General features: G+C 42.0%; 2 protein-coding genes across 2 annotated transcripts in view; one reads left to right on the forward strand and one right to left on the reverse strand.

Moving 5' to 3' along the window:
- Positions 1-1,082, reverse strand: part of LOC308315049 (uncharacterized protein) — a gene marked incomplete at both ends in the record, with an annotated part of 177,666 nt that extends 176,584 nt beyond the window's left edge. Inside the window, 1 exon segment of the mRNA XM_080762872.1 lies at positions 977-1,082. Coding sequence (XP_080618998.1) covers positions 977-1,082 — 106 coding nt within the window.
- Positions 1,083-3,612: 2,530 nt separating this feature from the next.
- On the forward strand, positions 3,613-22,609 carry LOC308316186 (TBC1 domain family member 22B-like). Its single transcript, XM_080764623.1, has 13 exons — positions 3,613-4,034; positions 8,786-8,972; positions 10,214-10,400; positions 10,787-10,954; positions 11,470-11,540; positions 11,772-11,900; positions 12,663-12,728; positions 14,118-14,232; positions 15,210-15,316; positions 15,665-15,740; positions 16,280-16,407; positions 17,600-17,695; positions 19,094-22,609. Exons 1-13 carry the CDS (start codon positions 3,979-3,981, stop codon positions 19,220-19,222), a joined length of 1,515 nt encoding a protein of 504 aa, XP_080620749.1. The 5' UTR covers positions 3,613-3,978; the 3' UTR covers positions 19,223-22,609.
- The last annotated feature ends 1,371 nt before the right edge of the window (positions 22,610-23,980 follow it).

Consider the following 23,980-nt stretch of genomic DNA (forward strand, 5'->3'; position numbering starts at 1 on the left):
GGTCTAGCACCAACACCAACTGGGGACTCCTGGATCGCTGCCCTCCACACTCGTTCCTGAGCTCTACAGTGTTGTTAGCCAAGCTGTCAAGCTGCAGTGCGTCCATGTAGGTGGTACACTTCCACCCCCTCCTGGGTGCCTGACGCAGTGCCCTGCCAGCCTCATCCTTCTCTCTCTAGGTGGTGCACTTCCACCCCCTCCTGGGTGCCTGACGCAGTGCCCTAGCTGCCAGCCTCATCCTTATCTCTCTCACTGTGGAAAGACTATAGTCCAGAACTTATATCCCATTCCATTTTAGGATTCAATTCAAAGCTCTGGTCTCACACCTGGTTATATTTCAGAATTTCTGACCCCCAACAGCACTGTGACGGCCTTCAGGTCAGCCCACCAAGAAGCACCGTTTGACATCCCACAGTCTCAGCTGAAAAAGTCTTGAAATAGGGCTTTTTACTTAGCAGAGCCAAGAATGTGGAACAGTCTCCTCACATTAAAACCCTCTGTGTAAATTTAACTCTGAGAGTGTAAATATACGGGTCCATTTGATTAAATGTGTACACTCTCAGAGTTACAGTGCCTGAAAACATCAGATCAGCTGATTCTGTTGGGTCTTTTAAGAGCGGTCTTAAAACACATTCCTACTCTGTCTTGTATAATATATTGATTGATTGACCTTCATGCCTTAGTATTTTTGTAGCTAGCCACACTCCTGCACGCATGCGTGTGAGCGTGCGTGCGTGTGCGTGGATATGTGTGTGTGTGTGTGTGCGAACTGTATGTACTATGTAGGCTTACATCTTTTATTTCTTATTCTCTTACTGCTCACACGCACACGCATGCACATGCACATGCACATGCGCGCACGCACACACACACACACACACATGCACACGCACACACACACACATGCGCACGCACGGGTGCACAACACACACACGCACACACACAAAATTTACAGAAAGGCTTATTTTTTTCTTACCTTTTTCTGAGAATTCACAGCCATCCATGGCCTGGTGACGGCCCAGGTATATGAGTGGAGCTTGATATGACCTTTTGACCTTGAGGTGAAGGACTGGGCTACACATGTGCCTGAAGAAAACATGTGCACAAAACCCAGTTCAGCATTCTTTTGTCTGGCATGTAATGAGCAATACAATTTACAATTTATTTTTTGCCAGACGTTTGCTGAAAAAGTCGTGATTAATGAGTTGTGTCAAATGTCAAATCTAAAAGCTACACAGGCCGGCTAATTTGTTTTCCATTCATTTTCCCACGGCAAAAATAAATAAATACAAATACATGGACATCAGATGAAGTCTCTCTCTGCATCCAAAATAATTATTGAATAAAAACAAACTTAAAGCAACTGTTTCATCTGTTTCATCTGGATAAATAACACATCAGAAACTTACCTTTTCAGAAACAAACAGAAGAAATCTTAAATTGTAAAGTTACAAACTAATCTTCTAACTTTTCAGAACTTTCTCAAAGTTATCTCACTTCCGTGTTCACTCTATAAAAGTTTAGGCTAACTCTTCGTCCAATGCTGATGACAGAGCGACAAAAGGAAAAGTTAGTCTATGCTGAAAGAATGCTGCAGGGGTGGTTTTTGTTGCTACTTAAGCATTCAGGGAGAGGAAAAAAAGTCACAATGCCATCCTTTCAGGGGTAAGAGGGAGAGCAAAACAAGGGGGTCACGCAAGCCAAAATATGGCTGGGGGGCTTCAGCTCTGCTGGGAATAATGATAACTCCTCCAGTTGGAACATAGGCAACAAACTTTAAACACAAGTTAAACTAAAACTAAACATTTCATTCACGACTATATCACTTCAAAGCTAAATATATGACAGCATGCTGTGGCATACCTAGGAATAGTATTCTGTGAAAGTATTGCCACCAGCTACTGACAGGGTAAATATTGTAAAGTAGTTCAACGTGTCATATTAAATTGCACACAACTAAACAGCCATGGCAGTCTGGAAGGCTAAAAGTTCAAAGAAACTTTAGACTTGAGCAAACTATTGTGGCCGCCCCAGGCAGTTCCAACAGTCCCTGTGCTTTAAGACAGTTCCCTATTGTCTCGTCTCATGACTATGATGACTGTATGTGTGTCTCCTCTCTGCCTCCTCACACCCCTAGAAGCTGCCCATACCAAAAGGGACGGCACAGAACTAGAGTCACAAGACGCGCTCCCGCGGCAGAAAGGGGGAAGTTTGAGATAGTTTTGTAGAAGTTGTAACTGTCATCGTGGGTAACCACAACAAATACTTGACTGAGAGTTGACTAATTCCTCACTCCATGAAATAGGCACTGAGCACAAAGCACTTTACTTACAAGTGTTAAATATACTTCTGATGAGAGAGAGAGAGAGAGAGAGAGAGAGAGAGAGAGAGAGAGAGAGAGAGAGAGAGAGAGAGAGAGAGAGAGAGAGAGAGAGAGAGAGGGGGGGGGGGTCATCTCTAAATGAGTAAAGTCTCACCTGTGTTGTCCCGGTTGAAGTTTGCTGAACACTGAGAAGAGTTCAAGACAGGTGGGGATAGTTGCTGTGATTTCCCTAAACAAACAGAGAAGAGGAAATGCACCTGCCATTCAAATACAGACTGGCATGCAAAACTCCACTAATTCATGTCTCCACTGCAGGCCTATCAATTTGCTTAATATTTGAATATTATGAAAGGAGACATGAAATTCTTTGTATTCTTTGAGCCCGAATCACTTCATTTAACAATATATAACTCAATGTATTAAACAACACGGGGGTATATATCTTCTTGTCATAAAAATAATGGGTTGACACCATTCAATTAGCAGCCCCTTCAACTCAAACTTAATTATTCCCACCCAGACTGCATTATGCAAAGCATGGCAACTTGCTATCCCTTTCTGTTGTTGATATGTAATCAACCAACTACCAACACAATTCTACAAACCCGTTTTTCCAAATATTTACAGTAAATAAATACAGTGGTTTAACTGGTTTCACTCTGACTGGTTTCACTCACAGGAGTAGTATATCCTTCAGGGGGCGAAAGGAAAATGTCTGCCCTCTGGTGGCCAGAGGGTCTACATGCTGCACCTGTGAAAAACAGAGAAGTAAAGTGATATTCAGCATTCATGACTCACTGAGTTGTTTTGATTTATGCACTAGTATTTTTTTATTTGTATTCTTTTATTGGGTGGAGGGGGGCTATAACTGTAGGCCACAATGGAAAACAAATGGTGCAAAATGACTAGAGTTTGTAAATGTAGTAAAACTCTGGGTGCAAAACCTTTTGTCATGAAGTAAAGTAATGCTTACCCAAACGAACATGGTGGACGCATTGCAAAGCCATTTCCAAACCAACTTAACTACGAACTGAGTACGAAGTGTAACTTAGCTACTTAGGCCTATAATTCACCCCACGCCTCTCTGTGTGTATCTATATTGTTTATGTATTTACTTGTGTTTTATATATCTTATTTTATCTGACTTGTTGACATTCTATCTGTTTGTTGTTTGTAGCATCTCCCCCCTCGAGCGGCTCCTCCGCCGGTGTTTCCCCATTGGTCCGTCGCCCCTTGCACCTGTTAGACCCGCCCGCCAATCACACGCCACTCTGTCGGTGGGACTAGTCTCCAAGATGGCGACCTCCAGCGCACTACTTTACCATACATCATCATCATCATCATCATCATCGTCGTCGTCGTTGTCGTAAATCTTGCAACCAAAACAACATTGTGTGTTGCTGGGAGTAGTGGAGACAGTCCGTGTGAACCCAATGCGGGGGTATTATTAAAGAAAGAAAGATTGGTTAATATACGTTGTTAAAAACAAAGGAGGACCGTTGGATGGAACACGTACGGAGGAAACAACCCGCCGGGGCTCCCTGATATGTTTTTGTTGGTGCGACAAGAGACAAGAAGACGAGACGCTGCTGATCAGTGTCAAGTCTGATCGGATCGGATCTGATCCGAGCCTGGGGGGACATTGAACCTGTACCATGGCCACCGACAACAGGGTGCATTTCTGGAGGAGAAACGCCAAGGTTCCCGGGAGGTACGTATGGTGGTGCATTTTGGTTCAGATCTGAATGATCCTTTTATTGCGTCGATCAAGGCGGTTGTTTTCTTTTCGTGATCGCGACTGTCACTCACTCACTCCTGACAAGCTCACAGCGCGTCGCCTGTGAGCTTGTCTAGAGACAAGACATTTTGAGACTAATGTCTCAAAATGTACACACAGTTGAAAATGTCATCTTATCTAAACAACCGGGCTAGCTCTGCCATTGCAGTTATTGCTACCCACACAGCACATTATTTATTAGTCGACACGTTTTCCTTTATATTAATATTTCTTGCAAAATACTGTCTTGCTCCGCGTCAGCGGTTGCCTGATAACCACCTTAGCCAATCACAAAATGTCCAAACAATGTCCACAGTCCACAGTTCGTCCGGACGATGGGATAGATAGTTGGATAGACACTGGAACAGTCGAGCTATGTTTTATGGCTTCGCTTATTTAATCATCATTATTATTATACTACAATAAAGTCTGGGGAGACATGCTGTCAGTTACTCGCTGCTCTGTAGTTGGCAGAGCTCAGCGTATCTGTTTTCAGAAGCAACTCAAGTGTGTCACATTAGTTGTGACTGTGAGTTTGTGTCAGTTAGTTAGTTGTTGTCATGGTTGTCATGTGCTCCTCTCCTCAGTCTGCCATATGCTCCACTTCCCCCACTACTACTGCCCACCGTGTGCTGCCCACAGACTGGTCCAGTTCCACACTATACTGCCCACACACTGGTCCAGTTCCCCACTATACTGCCCACGCTGTGCTGCCCACAGACTGGTCCAGTTCCCCACTATACTGCCCACCCTGTGCTGTCCAGTGTGCCCACACACTGGTCCAGTTCCCAGTCTTATCAGCCAAGACGTGGGGCTATATTATTTTGTAACCTCAGTGCTGTTATAGTCTTATTGGATGAGTCACTCGGAAGTTTTCAAGTGAAAATTGTGAAATACTGTTTTTTATAAATATTATATTATATACAATAATCTTGGTGTGGTGATTTATGATGTCATTGTCTGCATATTTATTGATGATTATAGATTTGTGTTGCTTTTGTTTATCCGATGTGCTTTTAGCTGTCTATGTTCTGTGCTGTACAAAAACTACATTACAGTTTTCTAATCTCTTTCATATACGTGTGACCCAGCAGCTAGACCAAAGTGACCCACAACATAGTCTATTGCTTATCATTGGAGACAAGCTATAGAAACCTGATCTGGCTGACATTATTACAAAATGCCTTGTGGCATATGTTAAGTACTAGGGCACACACTCTTATGTTACTTCACAAAGGAACTCTGCATGTGTTGGGGGTGATTACTTCATACTCTACTACTGGCCTGTTAAGTCTGCTATTAGTCGGGGTGTTCCTATTCCTAATGTGTTGCTACAAACACTGACTCGCAGCCATTCCCTACTCTGTTGCACTGTAAGTCACTCGCTGTCTCTCTGTAACCCTCCCTAATAAGACCCCATCATGTGATGTTAGTGGCGTCTGTCACACATCGCACTTCACATAAATAATCAAAAGGTCTTATTGACAAGACATGACCGTTGTCCATTCCAACGTGTTTCCGTTTCATGTCTGTCTGTTATTAGGCACATGATCTTGCATGTGTGGTACTACAGATTCCAAGCTCCAAGAGTGTGCTGCCTTCCCTGCATGGCAGTAGAGGGGGGGAGCTGCAATGAGCTGTCTGTTGGGGGTAATTTGAGTAGAGAGGCTCTCAGAGGAGTGGGTGTTGTCTGTCTTTGTCAGACTTGTGTGTCTCTCTCTGAAACAGTGGTGGACAGAAGGGCTGGAAAACTCCAAACCCAAACATACAGTTGAGTATGTTTGAGCAGGAAAGCAACTACTGTAGCTGGTCCAACGGCCTGTCCTTGAACTGCTACTGATAAAACAAGGCCTAGGCTGGTAAACAAAACAAAACAGGCTCTGGCAGGCTCAGATAGTGACTGGAGCTAGTTCTGAGACACCAGGCTCGCTGTCGGTTTATTCATGCAAATGACCTGGATGAGGTCATCTTCTCTATCCTCTGGTGAATTGAATGACAAACCCTTCAGCAATTCTATATAATAATGTAGTTGATGTAGTTCTGTCTGTGCTATTTAACATCTGTTCAGTTGGTGTAAGAAAAACAAATTAGCATTGGTTGTTGTTTAAGAGTTGTGCTACTATTTTCACCTTCCGTTTTATTTACACATTACAAATGTAGATGTGTAAATTTTGTAAAACAAGTGGGGGACTTTTTCCCCCTCTGTATTTCTATTTTGTGAAATAAGAATAGAAATAAAAATGAGGCAGCATATCACAGTCTCTTGTGCAAGTATAGAAAACAGCAGGTGTATATTTTTAAGTCTCTTCTTGTGCAGGTGAATCAAGCCCACTGCTTTTGTGTATACAGAAGTGATATTGTCTCCCAAATAATGAACATATTAAGAAAATGATTGGTAAAATCAATAAGTAAAAATCATTTATCATATCTAAATCCTGACAACTGAAGCAGAAGTTTTAGCTCTCTGATTCCCTCTTTTTTCCCTCATGAATATTTCCTCACATAGAATAGATAGTTAGAAATACTTTATTGATCCCCAAAAAGACCCTTGATTGAGGGTCTAGGACAGGGGTGTCTTTTTCTTTTGTTAAATGGAGGTCTGTAGGCTGCCATTAATATATAAGAACAGCCGTTAAGGTGTCAAGAACTAATTACATCCAAGTTGAGTTTAGAAAATGAATGCATCACCTTGTAAGCTTGAGGATAATAATGGTTTTCAAATATAATTTGACATGGTCCGCCCGCAGCCTTTAAAACCTCACCCACCGAATGGCAACAACAATATGTCTCCGGAATTAAAGTCGATGAAAGGATCACTCTGGACAATGAATGGCCTGCGTCTAGCCCGAGTCCCGAGCCTCCGGCACTATGCCTGTGAGTCTGTGACTGTATCTGTGCTGGGTCATCCTCGGGTCACTGGACGTACAGTAGGCTGAGCAGCATGAGGCTGGCACCCCGCTGGAACAGGATATTATCCATGGACCGGTGGCGGACACCTTTAGTCGCACAAGCTGTTCACAGATTCTGTTCAAGAAGCCCCCAATTAACCCATTTAGACCTCGAGGACGATTCTACAACTGCCTTCTAAAACTGTTTTTCTGAATAACCCATGTTTCTATGTCGGTCGTTCTCAAACATTTTCATGTCAAGGACTCCCAAAAATATATGAAATCTGATAATATGTTGTTCCAGGGACACCCCCCCCCCCCCCCCAGAAGCAAAGATTTGAGTTAAAACCGTTCGCTCTGAAAGAATATATATTCAAAGATTTGCGTCACATTTTCACGATTTTTCAAAAATAGCAGACCTACAAGTTCATAGCGTGGCACTGAGCTTGTAGATCTGCTATTTTTCAACAGCTAAAGCATAACATAATGCTTAAAACACCAAAAGGGGTTCCCGTCCTGACTGGTTTAAAGCCTAATCAAGCTTAAAGAGGAAGTAGTCTTTCATTAAACAGAGAGGCACCGAGATCAATCAAACTGAAATCGGCCGCAGAGGGAAGGTTTGAACTCTAAAAGCCTTAATCTGCAAGGCTCTTTAAAATGTGAGCGCTCTCTTTGATACCCAGAATAATGAATGCCTGGCTGGCAATGCCATGTGTCTAACAGTAGTCTGGGTGACAGCTAGTAGCTCTCACTCAAATACAGATCAGATCCCATGAGTGGGCCAGATATTCCAGGCTGCCACAGGACTTTCTCTGCTCTGAATAATGTAATCCTTGTCACACAGTCAGGTTTTTGTTTTTTTTATCAACTCTTTTTCATTGTTCTCCTTTTAGTCATTATGCCAATTCCCTTCCATGTGTACTGTATAGTCCTTTTCACTGCCAACACCTGCTGTGGGTCTGGGGATGGTGTTGAGTAGAAAACCGGATGTTTCATCTGATACACAATACACATGGTGGAGTCATTAAAACCTGATACTGACAGTGAGGAGTTTCACTGGGAGGAAGTAACACGTGCAAAGGAACATGCTATCCCTCCCAGTTCAGGTCCCTGCTAAACAGGTTCCCCCAACGACCACCTGTAGTAGTAGTAGTCGCTGATGCATTTCAGAGAATGCCCTCCCCTGCTGGCTAGACATTGTGCTCTGATGCCCATGCTTTCAGTAAGCAGGTTAAATAGTACTACATCCGTCAGTTCACACACAGGTAGTCTCTCAAGGCAGACTGTTTGACGATGGCTTCTCAGATTGACACACGGGTTACATGGTGTCTCATTCCCTCTAGTATACAGCCTGTGTATGGAGCACAGCATCCACCTCTCGACCCACGACTACGACGCACGTAAGTGCTCACAAAATGACGATCTGCATGGAATCATGTCATTGAGGTCATTGTTTTCCCCATTTTTTTTAACGCCATTTACTTTGTTGTCTTGCTGTGTTTTATCTTTGCTGTGAGTCCTTTGACCTTTGCGGTTATTGTTTTTTTTGCAGTTAGGCTGTTATGTGGTGTGTTAATTTAGTTAAGTCCATGACACTGTTGAGTTGACACTGTTTGCACCTTTGTTCTGTTTTTCATTGAATTATCTTTACTCTGTACTTGGCACTTTTGAAGCATGCTTTCATCATAGTCTTTCGTTGGGTCTCAAAGATCTATCCACCTCATCTGTGTACAAATCTCACCATTGCTTTGACACAACATCCAGACATTTGTTTAATTTTCTCTGCTGTCTCTACAGCTTTTCCAAAGACACCCCGAAGCCTAAGCTCAACAACCTCAAGTCTAAGAAAGCCTCCAGCTTCCATGAGTTTGCCCGCAGCACCAACGACGCCTGGGACATTGACGACGAGGAGGACGAGGACTTCCTTAGTGCTCCTGTCCACCCTTCATCACTGCCTTCAGGCCTGCACTCCACACATCACCAGGTGACTATGATAATGAGACCAGGGACGAGCACACATAGACATCAAAGGGGGCTTCAGCCCCTGCCCTTTTACCCGTCTGTAAAGACGTGAGTCCAGACCACGATTTACTATGGTAAGAAATGCAAATGCCACTCCTTTCCATGCCATGCATTCATGAGAATTGCTTTTTTCCCCCCGAAGTCTCCTGAACTTGAACACAGTATTTTGCGTTGAACTAATTTGTTTAGAAATCCATCTCCACTAGCTAAAGAGTGCTGGGTTGCGCCCCGAACATAGCTGATCTACAAGCTCTCTTGTGAGCTTGTAGATCTGCTATGTTCATTCTTGTCCAAAAGTGTCCTATTACGGGATTTCAGCCCCTGCCTCTCTAACACTCTCTGCAGGTCCCTGTATGAGACAGTCATGAATTGCCACTTTGATGCAATCTAACCATATTAGCCGACAGATTCTTCTGCAGAGCTCTGGATCTGTCTTGAGAGATTAAGACATTAATGATTCATAGCCTTATAACGAATAATAATTTATGGCGCTTTATTGGGGCGTAATCGCGTTCTGTGTTAACTTACTCATGACACAAACAAACATTTTTGTGGTGAATTAATCGCACACAAAATTATTCTGTTGTGTAGAAATAGTTGTAAAATCTACTGTAGTTTGAACTACACCATTTTCTATTCTTGAGTTTCCTTCAGTGATTGTATATCTTGAAGATTAATCTTCAAGATATACAGTCACTACTTATTTTTGGGCCTAATACAGAACTGTATTCAAAAGCATGATTTCACTTAAAATAGCCCTGAACGTGGTTGAATTCATGAATAACGTTTAGCGTCTACTACTGTATTGCACTTAACCACTTAAACTTTAAGTGCAGTTAAAGACGCAGCTGCTTTACCCATTCAGAACGGGAACCCCTTTTGGTGTTTTAAGCATTATTTTATACTTAAGCTATTGGAAAATAGCAGATCTACAAGCTCATAGCGCAGCACCGAGTGCCGCGCTATGAGCTTGTAGGTCTGCTATTTTTGAAAAACCGTGAAAATGTGGCGCAAATCTTTGAATGTATATTCTTTCAGAACAAACGTTTTTTAAGTCAAATCTTAGCTTCTGGGGGATCCCTGGAACTACATATTTTCTACATTTTTTACATTTACATTTTTGGGGTCCTTGACATGAAATATTGAGCACCACTGACAAATTCTCGACGTTAGGCCTAAATGGGTTCACTATTTGGTCCACAGTCCTCTCAGAAGCCCCAGCAACAGGAGGAGGAGGAGGAGGAGGAGGAGGACACTTGCACAGCAGACAGACAGGCGGAGGGCCCAGACCTCCAGGACGTACCAGAGGAGGAGATGACGGAGGAGTGCGGACAGGTGAACGGCATAGTGGTCAAGTCCAACAGCGAGGCTCACCTCAGCACATCCTCAGGTGTGTGTGGAGCTGCACAATGTTCACTGGAAATGACAGACATGGTCGTTGCAATATATTCGTGCTGACTGTTGCAATTGGTGACTGTATGCAAATATTCTATATTATGGGAGACATCTGCAGCTGTCGATGACTGTCGCACACAGCCCAGTCAGAAACCTGCTAGCAGTTGACTGAGTTTTTATAAACCTAGAGGAAAAAAACGTTAATATAATAAATCTGCTCATTGAAAGATCAGCAACGGGATAGTTCTTATTTTATAATTGTGCTGAGACATTTTAATGTAATTTAACAACGGTCACAAACAATAATTCTAAGATAGGGTACTTGGCTCTCATAGTCCCATTGGGCTAAATAAGTTATTTCGCCTCTCCTGCTCTCCCCAGTTCGCTCCACGCTGCAGAAGCAGCAGTCTCTTCCTGTCCGCCAGATCATCCCGCTGGTCGCCCGCATCTCCGACCAGAACGCCTCGGGGGCACCGCCCATGACGGTGCGAGAGAAGACCCGGCTGGACAAATTCAAATACCTGCTGGCCTGTTCCAACACGGACCTAGGTGAGACTACAAAGCCCGAGTGCTACTTGGTTGCTCGCGAGCGGATGGCACGCACTGAAAAAGGCCGATCTACTAAATCTACAGTTCATTTAGTCGACTAAAATGTATTTTGGCGGGCCTTGATGTCGTCGCAATGACTGATTTTACATTGAAAATAGCCGATCTACAAGCCCACAACGTGTCGCGCTGCGACGCGCTGTGGGCTTGTAGATCTGCTATTTTCAGCATGCAATCAATTGTAAAATTACTTATACTTGATCTCTTGTCCACTAGTCCCTGTTTAACAATTTTGTCTACTTTTTATTTGTTGACGAAATTGTCAAATTCTCAACAGTGACAAAACCGAGGTAGTCCTCATTGGTTCAAAATCCACACTCGCCAAACAACCCAATTTTACCCTCACCATTGACAACTCCTCGGTTGTCTCTAAATGTCTGCCCCTTTTATTGATTTGGTCAAATATAGCATTGATAATGCTGTGTCATATGTCATACTACGGTGTTATTGTGTTACAGATGAACTCCGGAAGCACAGCTGGTCGGGCATACCAAGAGAAGTCCGGCCGATTACATGGAGACTCCTCTCCGTAAGAAACTACAACCTTCACTTTCCGAACATCTCACCTGTTAACACATTTATCGCCGAAGTTTTCGAGCGACACGGCCAAAGCATTTCTAGGGGTCCCCAGCCAAAATCTTTCAGAACCCCTGACATAATGACAAAATGATTATCGTCTATCTCACAAATAGTTCATCGACTTTTCTCCCAAATCATTCACATAATTACGATTTATTCTCTTATTATCCTACCGTCTCAGGGCTACCTGCCTGCTAACATGGAGCGCAGAGATCTGGTGCTGAGGAGGAAAAGGGACGAGTACTTTGGCTTCATTGAGCAGTATTACCACTCCCGAACAGACGAACACTACAAGGACACTTACAGACAGGTAACACTTTGGCTGAACGGAATCAAACAAGACAAATGTATCACGTTGGGACAGTGAGCCTTATAACCACAGGCTTCAAGTCCTAAAAGTCCCTAGATTGATTTGCTTTTATATTATATTGCCATTGAACCTGGCTGGGCCGGCATATAGTAATTAACATGAGTAACTGACTGACTGACTCCCAGTTGTTGAAAGCTCTCCTGCACATGATTCAATATTACTTGTCGGTCCGGTAAAGGCCCGCCACCGCCTGCCTCTGATTGGCCTACCGACACTGCCGATCTTTGCTCCGTGGTTAGCAGACTTTCCTCCAAGGGGGGCGCCTTGGTGGGGGGTAATAATTTACTATTCTGTCCATATCGGGTTGCAACTCCAGTAGTGAACTTCGCAACACTCGACACGGCAACTCGCAGCCCTTAGGCTGCTTGGTGGTGTCTCCCGTGGCTCAGGTTCGCTAGAGACGGCACTTTATTGGCCAAAAATCATCCCGTTCCTCGGTTGTTGGAAAAACAGTAGCGGCAGAGGGATACGAACCCCGGCAGCGGGATTCGTAGTCTACTGATTAGACCACTATACTAGGCGAGTTTGTTGTGCGTGTGTGTGTGAGAACCTGTACTAGCCCTGTAATTATTGTGTTTATGCAAATAGATGTGGTTCAAGTGTCAAGAAGCACATGATGATTTGCATTGAACACTACATTGAGATTTGTAAAATATATAATCAGATATTTTATCCTGAATCCGTTAACCTGCTCCCTATCAGATCCATATTGACATTCCAAGGACCAACCCTCTGATCCCACTGTTCCAGCAGCCTGCAGTACAAGAGGTGAGCCACGTGGATCTCCTGAGGCTAGATGTCTGTATTGTTTTACCCCCAAATAAAAGTACTCTACATGTGGATGGAATATTACTTGCTTTTAACACCCATTACATTCGGGTTATTTTAAAGGAGTCAAGAGATTCATGTCTTAACTTAAGGTTATGCATTATCTCACAGTACTGTGAGACCATAACCAGTGCCATAATTATCTCACAGTAGTGAGATAATGGCACTGGTTTGCTGATACAGCACAGCCTGAGACTTGTAACTGTAGCACAGCAGTGCCAATACTGTATCTCACAGTATAGTGCTCCCTCTTGTGTGGTATTGCTTAATTGTGTGGTGCCATAGCATTTGAGGAAGAGTCTGTTCTTCCCCTTGTTTATATCGAGACACTGCTGGCTAATAATAATAACACAGTTGAGCAAGGCCTCTTCCTCAACAGATTTTTGTTGGTTGTTGCAATTTCTTACAGATTAGAGCATTTCAAATGCATTTCAAGTAGTCCTGGGCAATGTGAACAAATGTAGATATGTTTCTTAGGAAATTTGTGGGCTTTCAGTTGAATCTGAAAGGAAAGTTCCGGAGACTAACTTTTTCAGGAGGACAGTTGCTCCTACAATGCTTGCGGGCCCTGTTAAAAAAAAGTGCATTATTACCATCTGGGCTATACACGAGAAAGATTTGATTTAAAAATATTATTGGTACCTTTCTGTCACTAGCCTCCAGAAGCCTCTCATTGTAGAAAGAGCCTACATGATAATCCTCGGTACACGTGCACAGGGTTATTAGTGTTTTTTCTGCTCAAAATGGGACAAAGTACCATGTTTGGGAGCTTATAAAACATGAATCTGCTCGCACTAAGGAAATTAATGGTCCGCATGTTGGTACACAGCCTAGAGTGAGGCTACACTACAGATACGGAGGGCTATCACTTCCGGGTCGGGCGGATGTACCTCTTTACTTTATGGCACGCACAAAGACATTCTATATAAAGAGGCAGACAGTCCTCAAATATTTGGATTCGCCACTAGATCGCGCAGCGGTAGTGCTGCCGGCATCACTCCAATATGGCGGCAACGTTTTGTCTTATGTAAACACCTCAAACACGCACATAAACAAAAACATGCACGGTCGCACGTGCATACATACATACATACATGCATGCACCCTTACATTCTGAATGTTACTAATTGCTGCTTTGATCCATTCATAAATATGATAAATAAATGCGTAAATAAATATATGCGAGAGTAGAATATGATTACAAAAAGTTCTTGTTTTGTACAGCGTGACTTTTTAATGTGACTGTCAGAAGGGCTTTAGCAAGCCTAAGCCATAATGCGCCCAGCAGCATGCTTCCTGAGCAAACATCCTGCCCCTGTGTCCCTGCAGGTGTTCGAGAGAATCCTGTTCATCTGGGCGATCCGACACCCAGCCAGCGGTTACGTCCAGGGGATTAATGACTTGGTCACGCCCTTCTTTGTAGTCTTCCTCTCCGAGTTTGTCGGTAAGCTGCATTTGTCTGGAAAATTACCGCATGGCTGTTATATCTTACTTGGAAAACATGATACTCTATGTTCACTTAATGTCCGGAAGGCCCGGCTGGCCCTTTGTTGGGCTTTGTCCAATGATGGTCTCGGGGTAGAAAGATGAACCCGTTACCAGGTTTAAAGAGCTTAAATGGGTTGTGAACTTGTGGACGCATACTAAGCTGAATAAAGACAAGGCACATGTTGAGACTGGCTTAACTTAATTACACAATTGTCTTTATTTACTGACATTTGATCTCTGAGTATATAATGGCTTAAGGGCTTAAATTACTTAAATTACATTCGAAATTAGTTCTGTGCATTCATTTCCATGTTAAAAGTCACTGGGACAAAATAAATATGTGATTTGCGACTGTATGTCTACTTTAAACCTTGGTGCTCCAATTTGTTAGAGCAATAGGTGAAAATTGTTAAAAGAGGAAAAGATTTGAAACGATCAAAACGAAATAGCAGATCTACAACAAGCTCATAATAATGCATCGCATCGTGATGGAATGTGAGCTTGTACATCAGAAAATAAGGCTTGGTGGTTATTTTATACATTAGGCTTTAGGTTTTGGGACTGGCAGGCCTTGATCAAAGGCCCTAGTTTAAAAAGCAGGTGGCTTCCAGTTCCTGGCTGTTGCTGGACAAAGGTAGATACAATACAGTGTAGAAGTGGTCCGCACTCCGCACACACACTTTGCTCCAACAGTGTTTATTGTGTTAAAACACCATTATAAATTCCCAACCACTAACCTGGTTGACACACTTAACTTCCTGTATTGTTTTTGCTTCTTGTTTTTAGTTGTTTTGCCTTGTATTGCTGTACACGACAGTGCTTTTTATTTTTCCTACCCTTTACCTGTAACTTTAACTGCTGTGCCGCCTCTGGGCGACTGAATTTCACCTGCGCGTTAATAAAGGTTTCTGTTTTGAATGGATCTTGTTCCAGAGGAGGACATGGAGAGCTTTGATGTGGCAGCCCTACCTCTGGACACTCAGAGAAACATCGAGGCAGACAGCTTCTGGTGCATGAGCAAGCTACTTGACGGAATCCAGGTCTTTACAACAAACACACACACAAACATACGCACAGTCTGTATTACTGTACTTGCGATCTGGGAACCCATTCAGTAAAACAAAGAAAACTAACTTTTTCTTTCTTAGTTTTTTGCCTCTGAGGGCACCTGGCACCACCTAATTTTGTGTAAAACAGGATCTCAGTTTTGCTCCTACCCCTTCAATAGTCCACTTACTCCCGGGTGCTTCTGTGTTTATTCCCCCTAACAACAACAACAACATCACATGTTTAAGGCAATGATGCTGACAGATTCGGGTGCTGTTAGCAGAATCTGTCTTGAGAGATTACCATGCGTGTACTAAGGACTGAATGTGATACCCTTTCAGGACAATTACACGTTCGCTCAGCCGGGAATCCAGAACAAAGTGAAAGCCTTGGAGGAGCTGGTTAGCAGAATAGACGGTAAGTGTGGTCATCTCTCGGGTCGCCTTCACCATTAAATATTTATGATTCTCCAGCATTAGGAAGTGGAGTGTGTGTGTGTGTGTGTGTGTGTGTGTGTGTGTGTGTGTGTGTGTGTGTGTGTGTGTGTGTGTGTGTGTGTGTGTGTGTGTGTGTGTGTGTGTGTGTGTGTGTGTGTGTGTGTGTGTGTGTGTGTGCGTGTGCGTGTGTGTGTGTGTGTGTGTGTGTGTACGCACGCGCAGTGAATAAGAAATAAAATATGTAGGCCTACATACAGTACACACTCACTCCCTAACTGATACAGAAAATAGTGATCAAGATAACAGATGAAATAGCCTGAGGACATTTTAGATTTGACTACTTTCTCCAGAAATGACACAAGCGTTATGTTACAAAGTTATGGGATAGGCAGCTTGGTGAATGAATACACTGAACAGAAGGACATCCATGGACATCACATGTACATTAATGTGTGCGCTGTCTGTCTGTCTCCGTCCCACATGTATATTAAATGTGTGCTGTCTGTCTCCGTCCCACAGGGGACATTCATTGTCACTTCCTGAAGTATGAAGTAGAGTATCTGCAGTTCGCCTTCCGTTGGATGAATAACCTACTTATGAGGGAGCTGCCGCTGCGCTGCACTATCAGACTGTGGGACACATACCAGGTACGATTCACTATCAGACTGTGGGACACATACCAGGTACGATTCACTATCAGACTGTGGGACACATACCAGGTACGATTCACTATCAGACTGTGGGACACATACCAGGTACGATTCACTATCAGACTGTGGGACACATACCAGGTACGATTCACTATCAAACTGTGGGACACATACCAGGTACGATTCACTATCAGACTGTGGGACACATACCAGGTATGACTCACTATCAGACTGTGGGACACATACCAGGTGCAACTCACTATCAGACTGTGGGACACATACCAGGTGTAACTCACTATCAGACTGTGGGACACATACCAGGTGTAACTCACTATCAGACTGTGGGACACATACCAGGTGTAACTCACTATCAGACTGTGGGACACATACCAGGTGTAACTCACTATCAGACTGTGGGACACATACCAGGTGTAACTCACTATCAGACTGTGGGACACATACCAGGTGTAACTCACTATCAGACTGTGGGACACATACCAGGTACAACTCGGTGTTAACCCATTTAGACCTGACACTACTATAGATTCTACAAAATATCTATATCAGCAGTTTTCAAAGTATTTCATGTCAAGGAGCCCCAGAATTTACCTGTATTTGGCTGCGGTCCTCATCTGAAAATAATTATGCGTAGTTCCCGGGACAAGTTTTTATTTTTGTTCTGTAAAGCGACTTTGAGTACCTTGAAAACCGATATATAAATGTATACAACGATGTTGGCGTTTTAATAGAGGGTATGCGCATGCATAAAGTGAGTGTCAAAGTGAGTTTAACAGTTTAATGCAATCATATACTGTAGGACTTTTCTGTTTGGATGTATGGACTATCAAGGCCAGAAAGTCTTTTGCACACTGCATAGTACCCTCTATAAAGTACCTTGATTTTTTTTTTACTTTTGAGTGCTCGGATCGCTGCCGTTTCTTCTGCATTTTAATCCCTTTTATTTGATCTTTGAAGCACCATCTGTACTATTCTTATTTGCACCTCCACTGAGCACCTAGTTGATTTCCTTTTCCTTTCCGTTATACTCTATTTATTATAAATACTATTTTAAATGTTTATGGCTTATTGTTTTATATCTTTTCCACTTTAATTATGTTCATGTTTTGTGGTGTTTTAATGTCATTGTTGATGTTGTCAAACCAATGATTTGGATTTTGTTTGAACCCAGGCTGAGGCGGAGGGCTTCTCACATTTTCACCTGTACGTCTGTGCTGCCTTCCTCATTGAGTGGCGGAAAGAGATCCTTTCCATGGTCGACTTTCAGGTACTGTTTTACAATCTAGATAAATCGCCCTGCTCATTTCATTAACAGCAGGTAGGAGCAGTCTAGTCACTCCTCCTCACAAATAAGAGTTACAATGTATGCATTATTCATCGGTAACAGTCTGCACAAACATAAATATAACTTTCTTTCTTGATTTTTAATCCTCATTGAGTGAGTTTGAGGAGATATTCGGGAACAGTTCGCATCAATCGGACTCAATGTGAAACCGCCCTAAAATGACAGTGTCAGTCAGCTGAAACCACTTTGATTTAATTTGGTGTTAAAGGAGAATTCCATGCTAGAATGCTTTCTTACCTTTATTTGTAGTTGTAGTACTATTTACATTATGATTGATTTTTGAGCGATTGAAATAAGCGAATTAGCATAATGCAGCATTCCATTCAATGCAATTCCATTCAATTAATTGAGGGTTTATGGTAGGGGAAATGGCCAATAATGCGTTTTACACAAAAATAACACCTGGACCTCTTTGGTGGGGAAAGCCTTCTAGCATGGAGTTCTGCTTTAAGTAAGGGGTAGCACAACCTTGAGGGCCTGCTAGGTGCAGTGTTGGGAAAGTTATTTTATTTTATGAACTAGTTCAGTTCACAGTTTTTTTATTTTATTTTATTTTATTTTATTATTGCCACAGCCTATAGCCATTTGCGCACCAGCTGAGAGACAGGGATTTAGAGATGTTAACGTCCTGTAAGTAGATGTGGAAATAAAACTAGTGTTGACTAATCAATACAAGTGGCTCTTATTTTGATGAGGCAGTTTCTGCACAGGAAGTAGGTTTCACTTGTAAACAAGCTATGATGGATGAGCTGTCAAAGTACTAGTCGCTAAACCACGTTAGTGACCATGTTTACAATATGAAAACTGTCACTTAGACAATGTAGGTTACACACGCTGGAATTAAACATGGAACCTGCAGGCAGCATTAGGAGAGTAAGTTGTTGTATATACAGTATGTGTTGGACGTTCGTGGTTGTGCTAATGATAAACGGACAGCTGCTGCTGGGATCCTAGGCTCCTGCTGCTTAACGACGACACTGTTTGTGACTAGGTGTACTAGTGTAGCTTTGCATCTGTTGCATCTGCCTGTGTGAAAGCAGCATAACGTTGTGGCAGGATACGAACGTCTGTAACCCCCCCCCCCACTCACTCTTGAACAAAGTTGAACGAGAAAAAGTGGCGTTCACACACGCCAGAAATGAACGCGTTCACAATGACGTCAGGCAGAAATACAGTACATTCAGTTCACATTCAGCCCAAATGAGAACGCGTTAGTGAACTATCGTTCTTTGAACGCGTTCAGGTACAACACTGGCTAGGTGGCCTTTGGAGTCTTGTTTTTTCCTCAAATTCAAATGTCTCACTTTATTTCTACTGTAGGGCCTACTCATGCTACTCCAGAACCTTCCTACAATCCACTGGGGTAACGAAGAAGTGGGACTCCTTCTAGCCGAAGCCTACAGACTGAAATACATGTTCGCCGATGCACCCAATCACTACAAGAGATAGGCCTTGGACCTCCAGGTTATGGCAAACACTGCAGTAGGCCTCCTTAAAAATCTGACTTAAGTGTGTAATTTGAGGAGAGACTGACATAGCTGCACAATGATTGAGTCTACATTAAATACACAAAAGGTTTAAATGAGCAGACACCACAAACTTTTGTATCAGGTTTTCTCTATTTGGGGAAAAAAATGAAAGATAATAATAATAATTGCTGTTGAGCAAGTTTTATTCCAGGGAATCTACAGGATTATCATTTCTGAGCCTCTGGATTAGTGAAGCAAATGAATAGCCTAGAACTCGGTAAACATGACTTGTTGTGCTGTCTGTATATACCGTATCACTGGACTGTTTTAGTATAACTGGCCATATTTGAGTTCTTGGTTTACTCCAATTCATTTGGGTCGTGCAGCATTGATTGTCTCACTAGTTAATTGTATATTTACAAGAACATATATATATATAATATATATATATATATATATATATATATAGTACAATTTGAAAGGATGATGAATGTTTGTGAGATCATCCTTTTAGTTAAATAATGAGGTGCAGAGATTATATTTTTTTCCAGAGTTCTTTTAGTGATACTTTCTATGGAGAGAAGTTGTTGGGTTTAGAGAAAACAACTCCTATATTTTATCAATATTTCTTTTAAAACCGTACTACTTTGAGTTTGACTGGCTCCTATCTGTCAGGCCAGTATGAATACTAAAGCTTGATTTGTGCTTTGCGTAGAATGGTGTCTTGTGCTGAAAATGTCTCACAACACGTCACAGAGTGACACGTTTTGATCTTGTAGATAGGCTGTGTTCAGCATGGGACACCTTCGTACAACCGAGTATAAATTAGACATAATGATTCACTCCAGGTTTCATCTTCAAATCCAGGCGAGCTACTTTGTGAATGGACTTTTGTTCAGTTTCGACATAACCAAACCTGCTTGAAGCAATCAATTAATCAGGGTCCTCTGTTTTGGACGCGTAATCAATTAAATCTTGTCCTATTACTGTGCCAGAACCAAGAGCTGTCATGTAGTTGTCCAGGATCAGAAATGGCAGGTTTCTTGATAAGGGCCGATGCTGTGATGTTATTCAGCAAATGCTGATTTGGACCAGGGCCTGTTGTCACAGAATAAGAAGGCTAAACTTCTGAGAGCAGTCTGTCTCTAAAGTTACAGAGTGGTGTTTTAGGTCATGACTGCATACAATAACTGAGGGGGAACATTAACTCAAAACCCTTTTACTCACTGGTATATTTCACTCCTAAACATGGTAGTACCACTAGTGACTAGTTCTACCGCTGCTATCAATAATAACTTAAGCACTCCATAAGGCAAGAGAAGGCGGTGTTGTATTTCATATAAAATGGGTGCGCTAATTTAGTGGCGGTTTGTCTTTCAGCTCGTTATGAATAAGTGGGTCAAGGGAGATAAGTAGGACAAACTTCAGTCCGCACACTTACCTTGAGGCTCTTGAGTGCAGGTGTTATCTACACATGGCCGGGTACAATGGGCAGGTGAATCTGACTGCCTCAATGTGGCATGAACAGAAGTGACAGGGACGATCCATGTTTTGTTAACCTTGGACATACCCACTTATATGTTTTTCACTAGAGGACAGGTCTTTCATTAATTCAAACAGGCCTCTAAATTCTTGCTAATCTTTGATGTGTCGCATTTTAATTTTAGACGGGTGAGAAAAAAAAGCGTCTTAGTTGATACAGCAGGCAGAGCATAGGGAAACTGCTCTTACCAGTCCAAGATGACGTTGTTATTAACAACTGATTAGACTAATCAGGCCCTTTTGTAGTGGATTCTCAGACAATTTTCCACGTAACTATTTTGTACGTCACAACATTCAGGATGGGGCAGTGTTGTCGTTTTTAAATTGTTTAGTTAACCGATGAAAAAAAGAAGTTGACATAATACTTGTATTGTTGTAAAAATCAGTACAGATGACGTGCTTTGCCGGTAGTTGAATTCGATCATTCAAACTTAAAAACGACCAATTTCTGTTTTGATTAATAACTCCTAAATATAAAACAAAGTAGCTGTTAAAAAACTTAAAATGGAACGGTAATTCTGTTGATTGGCCATGTAGTCACATGCTCACACCTCCATTATTGAGTCCAGCGGACGACATGACTGAGGCTGTATTTCAAAATACATAACATTGCCTCTGTTCTAAGCATTTGCAATGTTTTATGTACCCCCGTGTCACCTTGTGTTAAACACAAATGCTCCCATATAATAACACTTGTATTGTTAGGTATCACATCTGTTTCAGTTTCACTATGGGTTCTACTCAGAAGTGTGACCATATTTGGTGATATGATTGAGTAACTTGTTTCTGTGTATGTGTGCGCGCTACCACTTCATCTACCTTCATTACCAGTGATAATTATTTGTACACAATTCACACTTGTGTGAGAACAATTTGACAATCATTAGCATATTTTGATTCCATAGCCCTTAGGCCTCGTTAACTATTTAGTATTTTGTGGTACTCCTGAAAGTGGCATTGAAAACTGTCTGGAGCCAATTGGTACTTTTATTTGTTAGAAAGTAAAGATTGCATATTTCTATGATTCAATAAATTGTACAATGCAATGTCTGAAACCTCTCTAGATTAGGACAAAGCTTAGGCTTTGTTTTTCCTGTACTACTGACTGACCCATTTGTTGAAGCCAACTGTAGTCTACAGTGTTAGCTTTACAATGCCATTAAGTAACTAAGTGCTACTGAGGATAGGCGATACGATAGCTGCAATTTGTGAATCAGAACTTGGTATCCATAATGTATTTTAGCTTTTCCTTTTGTGTTTCAAAAAATCTCAACTATACTGTCTGTTATCTATTATCCATTTAAGAGTTCTGTTCTCGCAGCCTCTTTCGATGTATGATTTAGTGTTCTTCGATTTGATTTTATGTGGCTAGAAATTTGTTTTAACTGAATTTAGTATTTGAGTATGCCTTGAAGTAGACTTTTTTTTTCACTCATTTGTGTAAATTATTGTCATTATTTTGTAACATTTTTCATTTCATTGTCATAGACCTGCCACGATTGTATTATTCATTCTGACATGTTTCATACAAAGGTCATATTATGAAGCTTATCGTTTGCTGGAGATGTGAAGAAGAAAAGTTGACACAATGTTGAGATGTTAGTCCTTTTGAGTAGAACTAATATTTGCTTTCTTAATTTCAAGAATCATGCCAAACCCTTAGGCCAATCTTTTCGCAATGCTTCTGTAGTCAATGCTGGCTTTAGCCTTAAAAGAAGAAATATTACAGTATTCTGCTGTATATTAACTTTTTTGTTTATATTAAACTATTGATATTCCTCATTTTGAATTGTATGTGTATGATGCTGTGTGTGGTATTGGGGTCATGGGGGTGTTCAGAGTTTGATAAACAAACTGTGAAAAATAATTCATCTTGATGTTCAGAATAAATTGCTGAATTAATCTTTGGAATTGGTTGTCATATAGGTACCTTGCTGGCTGCCATTACACAATTTATCACAGTCTACTTTGCTCCATTTGTTTATTTACGGGATAGTGCACGTTAATGGGGCGGCAGTGGCTCAGGGTAGAGTGACCAGACGGGAACCGCAAGGTTGCCAGCTCGAACCCGGGCTCCCCCAGATTTAGTGTTGAAGTGTCCCTGAGCAAGACTCTGAACCCCAAATTGCTCCCGATGTGCAGGTTGGTGCCTTACATGGTTTCCTCCGGCAATCGGTGTGTGAATGTATATGCACAATCTCTGTAAAGCGCCTTGGACAAAGGAGCTATATAAATGCACCATTTACCATTTTAATGAACATTGATTGATTGAATACTTTTAACAGTTTGCAAACTCAAAGCCTATGGCTTGTTTCCATTGGAGTTCTTCATATTCAATTCACCTTAGAAAATACATAGGCTGCAATAAATTAATCAATTGAACAACATAATACATTAATCTATAAAGGCCAGTCTAGCTCTGTTCCATAGCATTACTGCTGTTGCGACGGCATTAGAGCTACAGTATGGACCAGAGCTAAGGCCAGTCCTCCCCACTGAGTGCAGTGTGGCATTAAAACTGTTTTGCTGCAAGGAGTTGACTAGTTGAGACTTGCGTTGCCAAGCGTTGGTGCAATGATTGCAAATAATCTGTCCACAATGTATCACAAGTTCACGACACAATTTATAGACCTATAATTATGTGCCCTTAAAATAATGCTGATCTGATGGTACATAATCATGCTTTGCATGCATCAGCATGCTCATGATGCTGATGATTTAGACATTGAGTGCGCATTGCTCACTCAATGTCTAAATAAATGTCCATTCTAATAGTCATCTCCAAACATGAATGCCCATGCAAAGCAAATGGAACGTTACTTTTTCAGTTTCACAGCACCACTACGAAAGACAAACATTCATGTGAACCATGGCCATTAAATTAAAACTTGTATTTTTGTCAGTTACTCGCTCGCTACAGTGAGTTTAGAGTAGACCTCTAGAGGCGAATGCCGGAAATGAAGGAGGGGACACACACACCGCCGGTAGCTTAGCAGATCAAAAATAGCAACAACGGCCAGCTCTGTATGATCAACCTTTTTTTTAACGGCGAGACGGGACGATCAACCGCTTCTAGTTTAACCCCGAAGACCAAAAGGGTAAGCAGCAGATCCACATGATCCACCTCGGACTGTCCGTTAGGACATAACGGCCGGCGGCTCGGATGGATCATGTTAGTTGTTAGAGAGCAGAGAGT

This window comes from Protomyctophum bolini (genome assembly GCF_963924005.1).
Source record: "Protomyctophum bolini genome assembly, chromosome: 5".
Classification (NCBI taxonomy): domain Eukaryota; kingdom Metazoa; phylum Chordata; class Actinopteri; order Myctophiformes; family Myctophidae; genus Protomyctophum; species Protomyctophum bolini.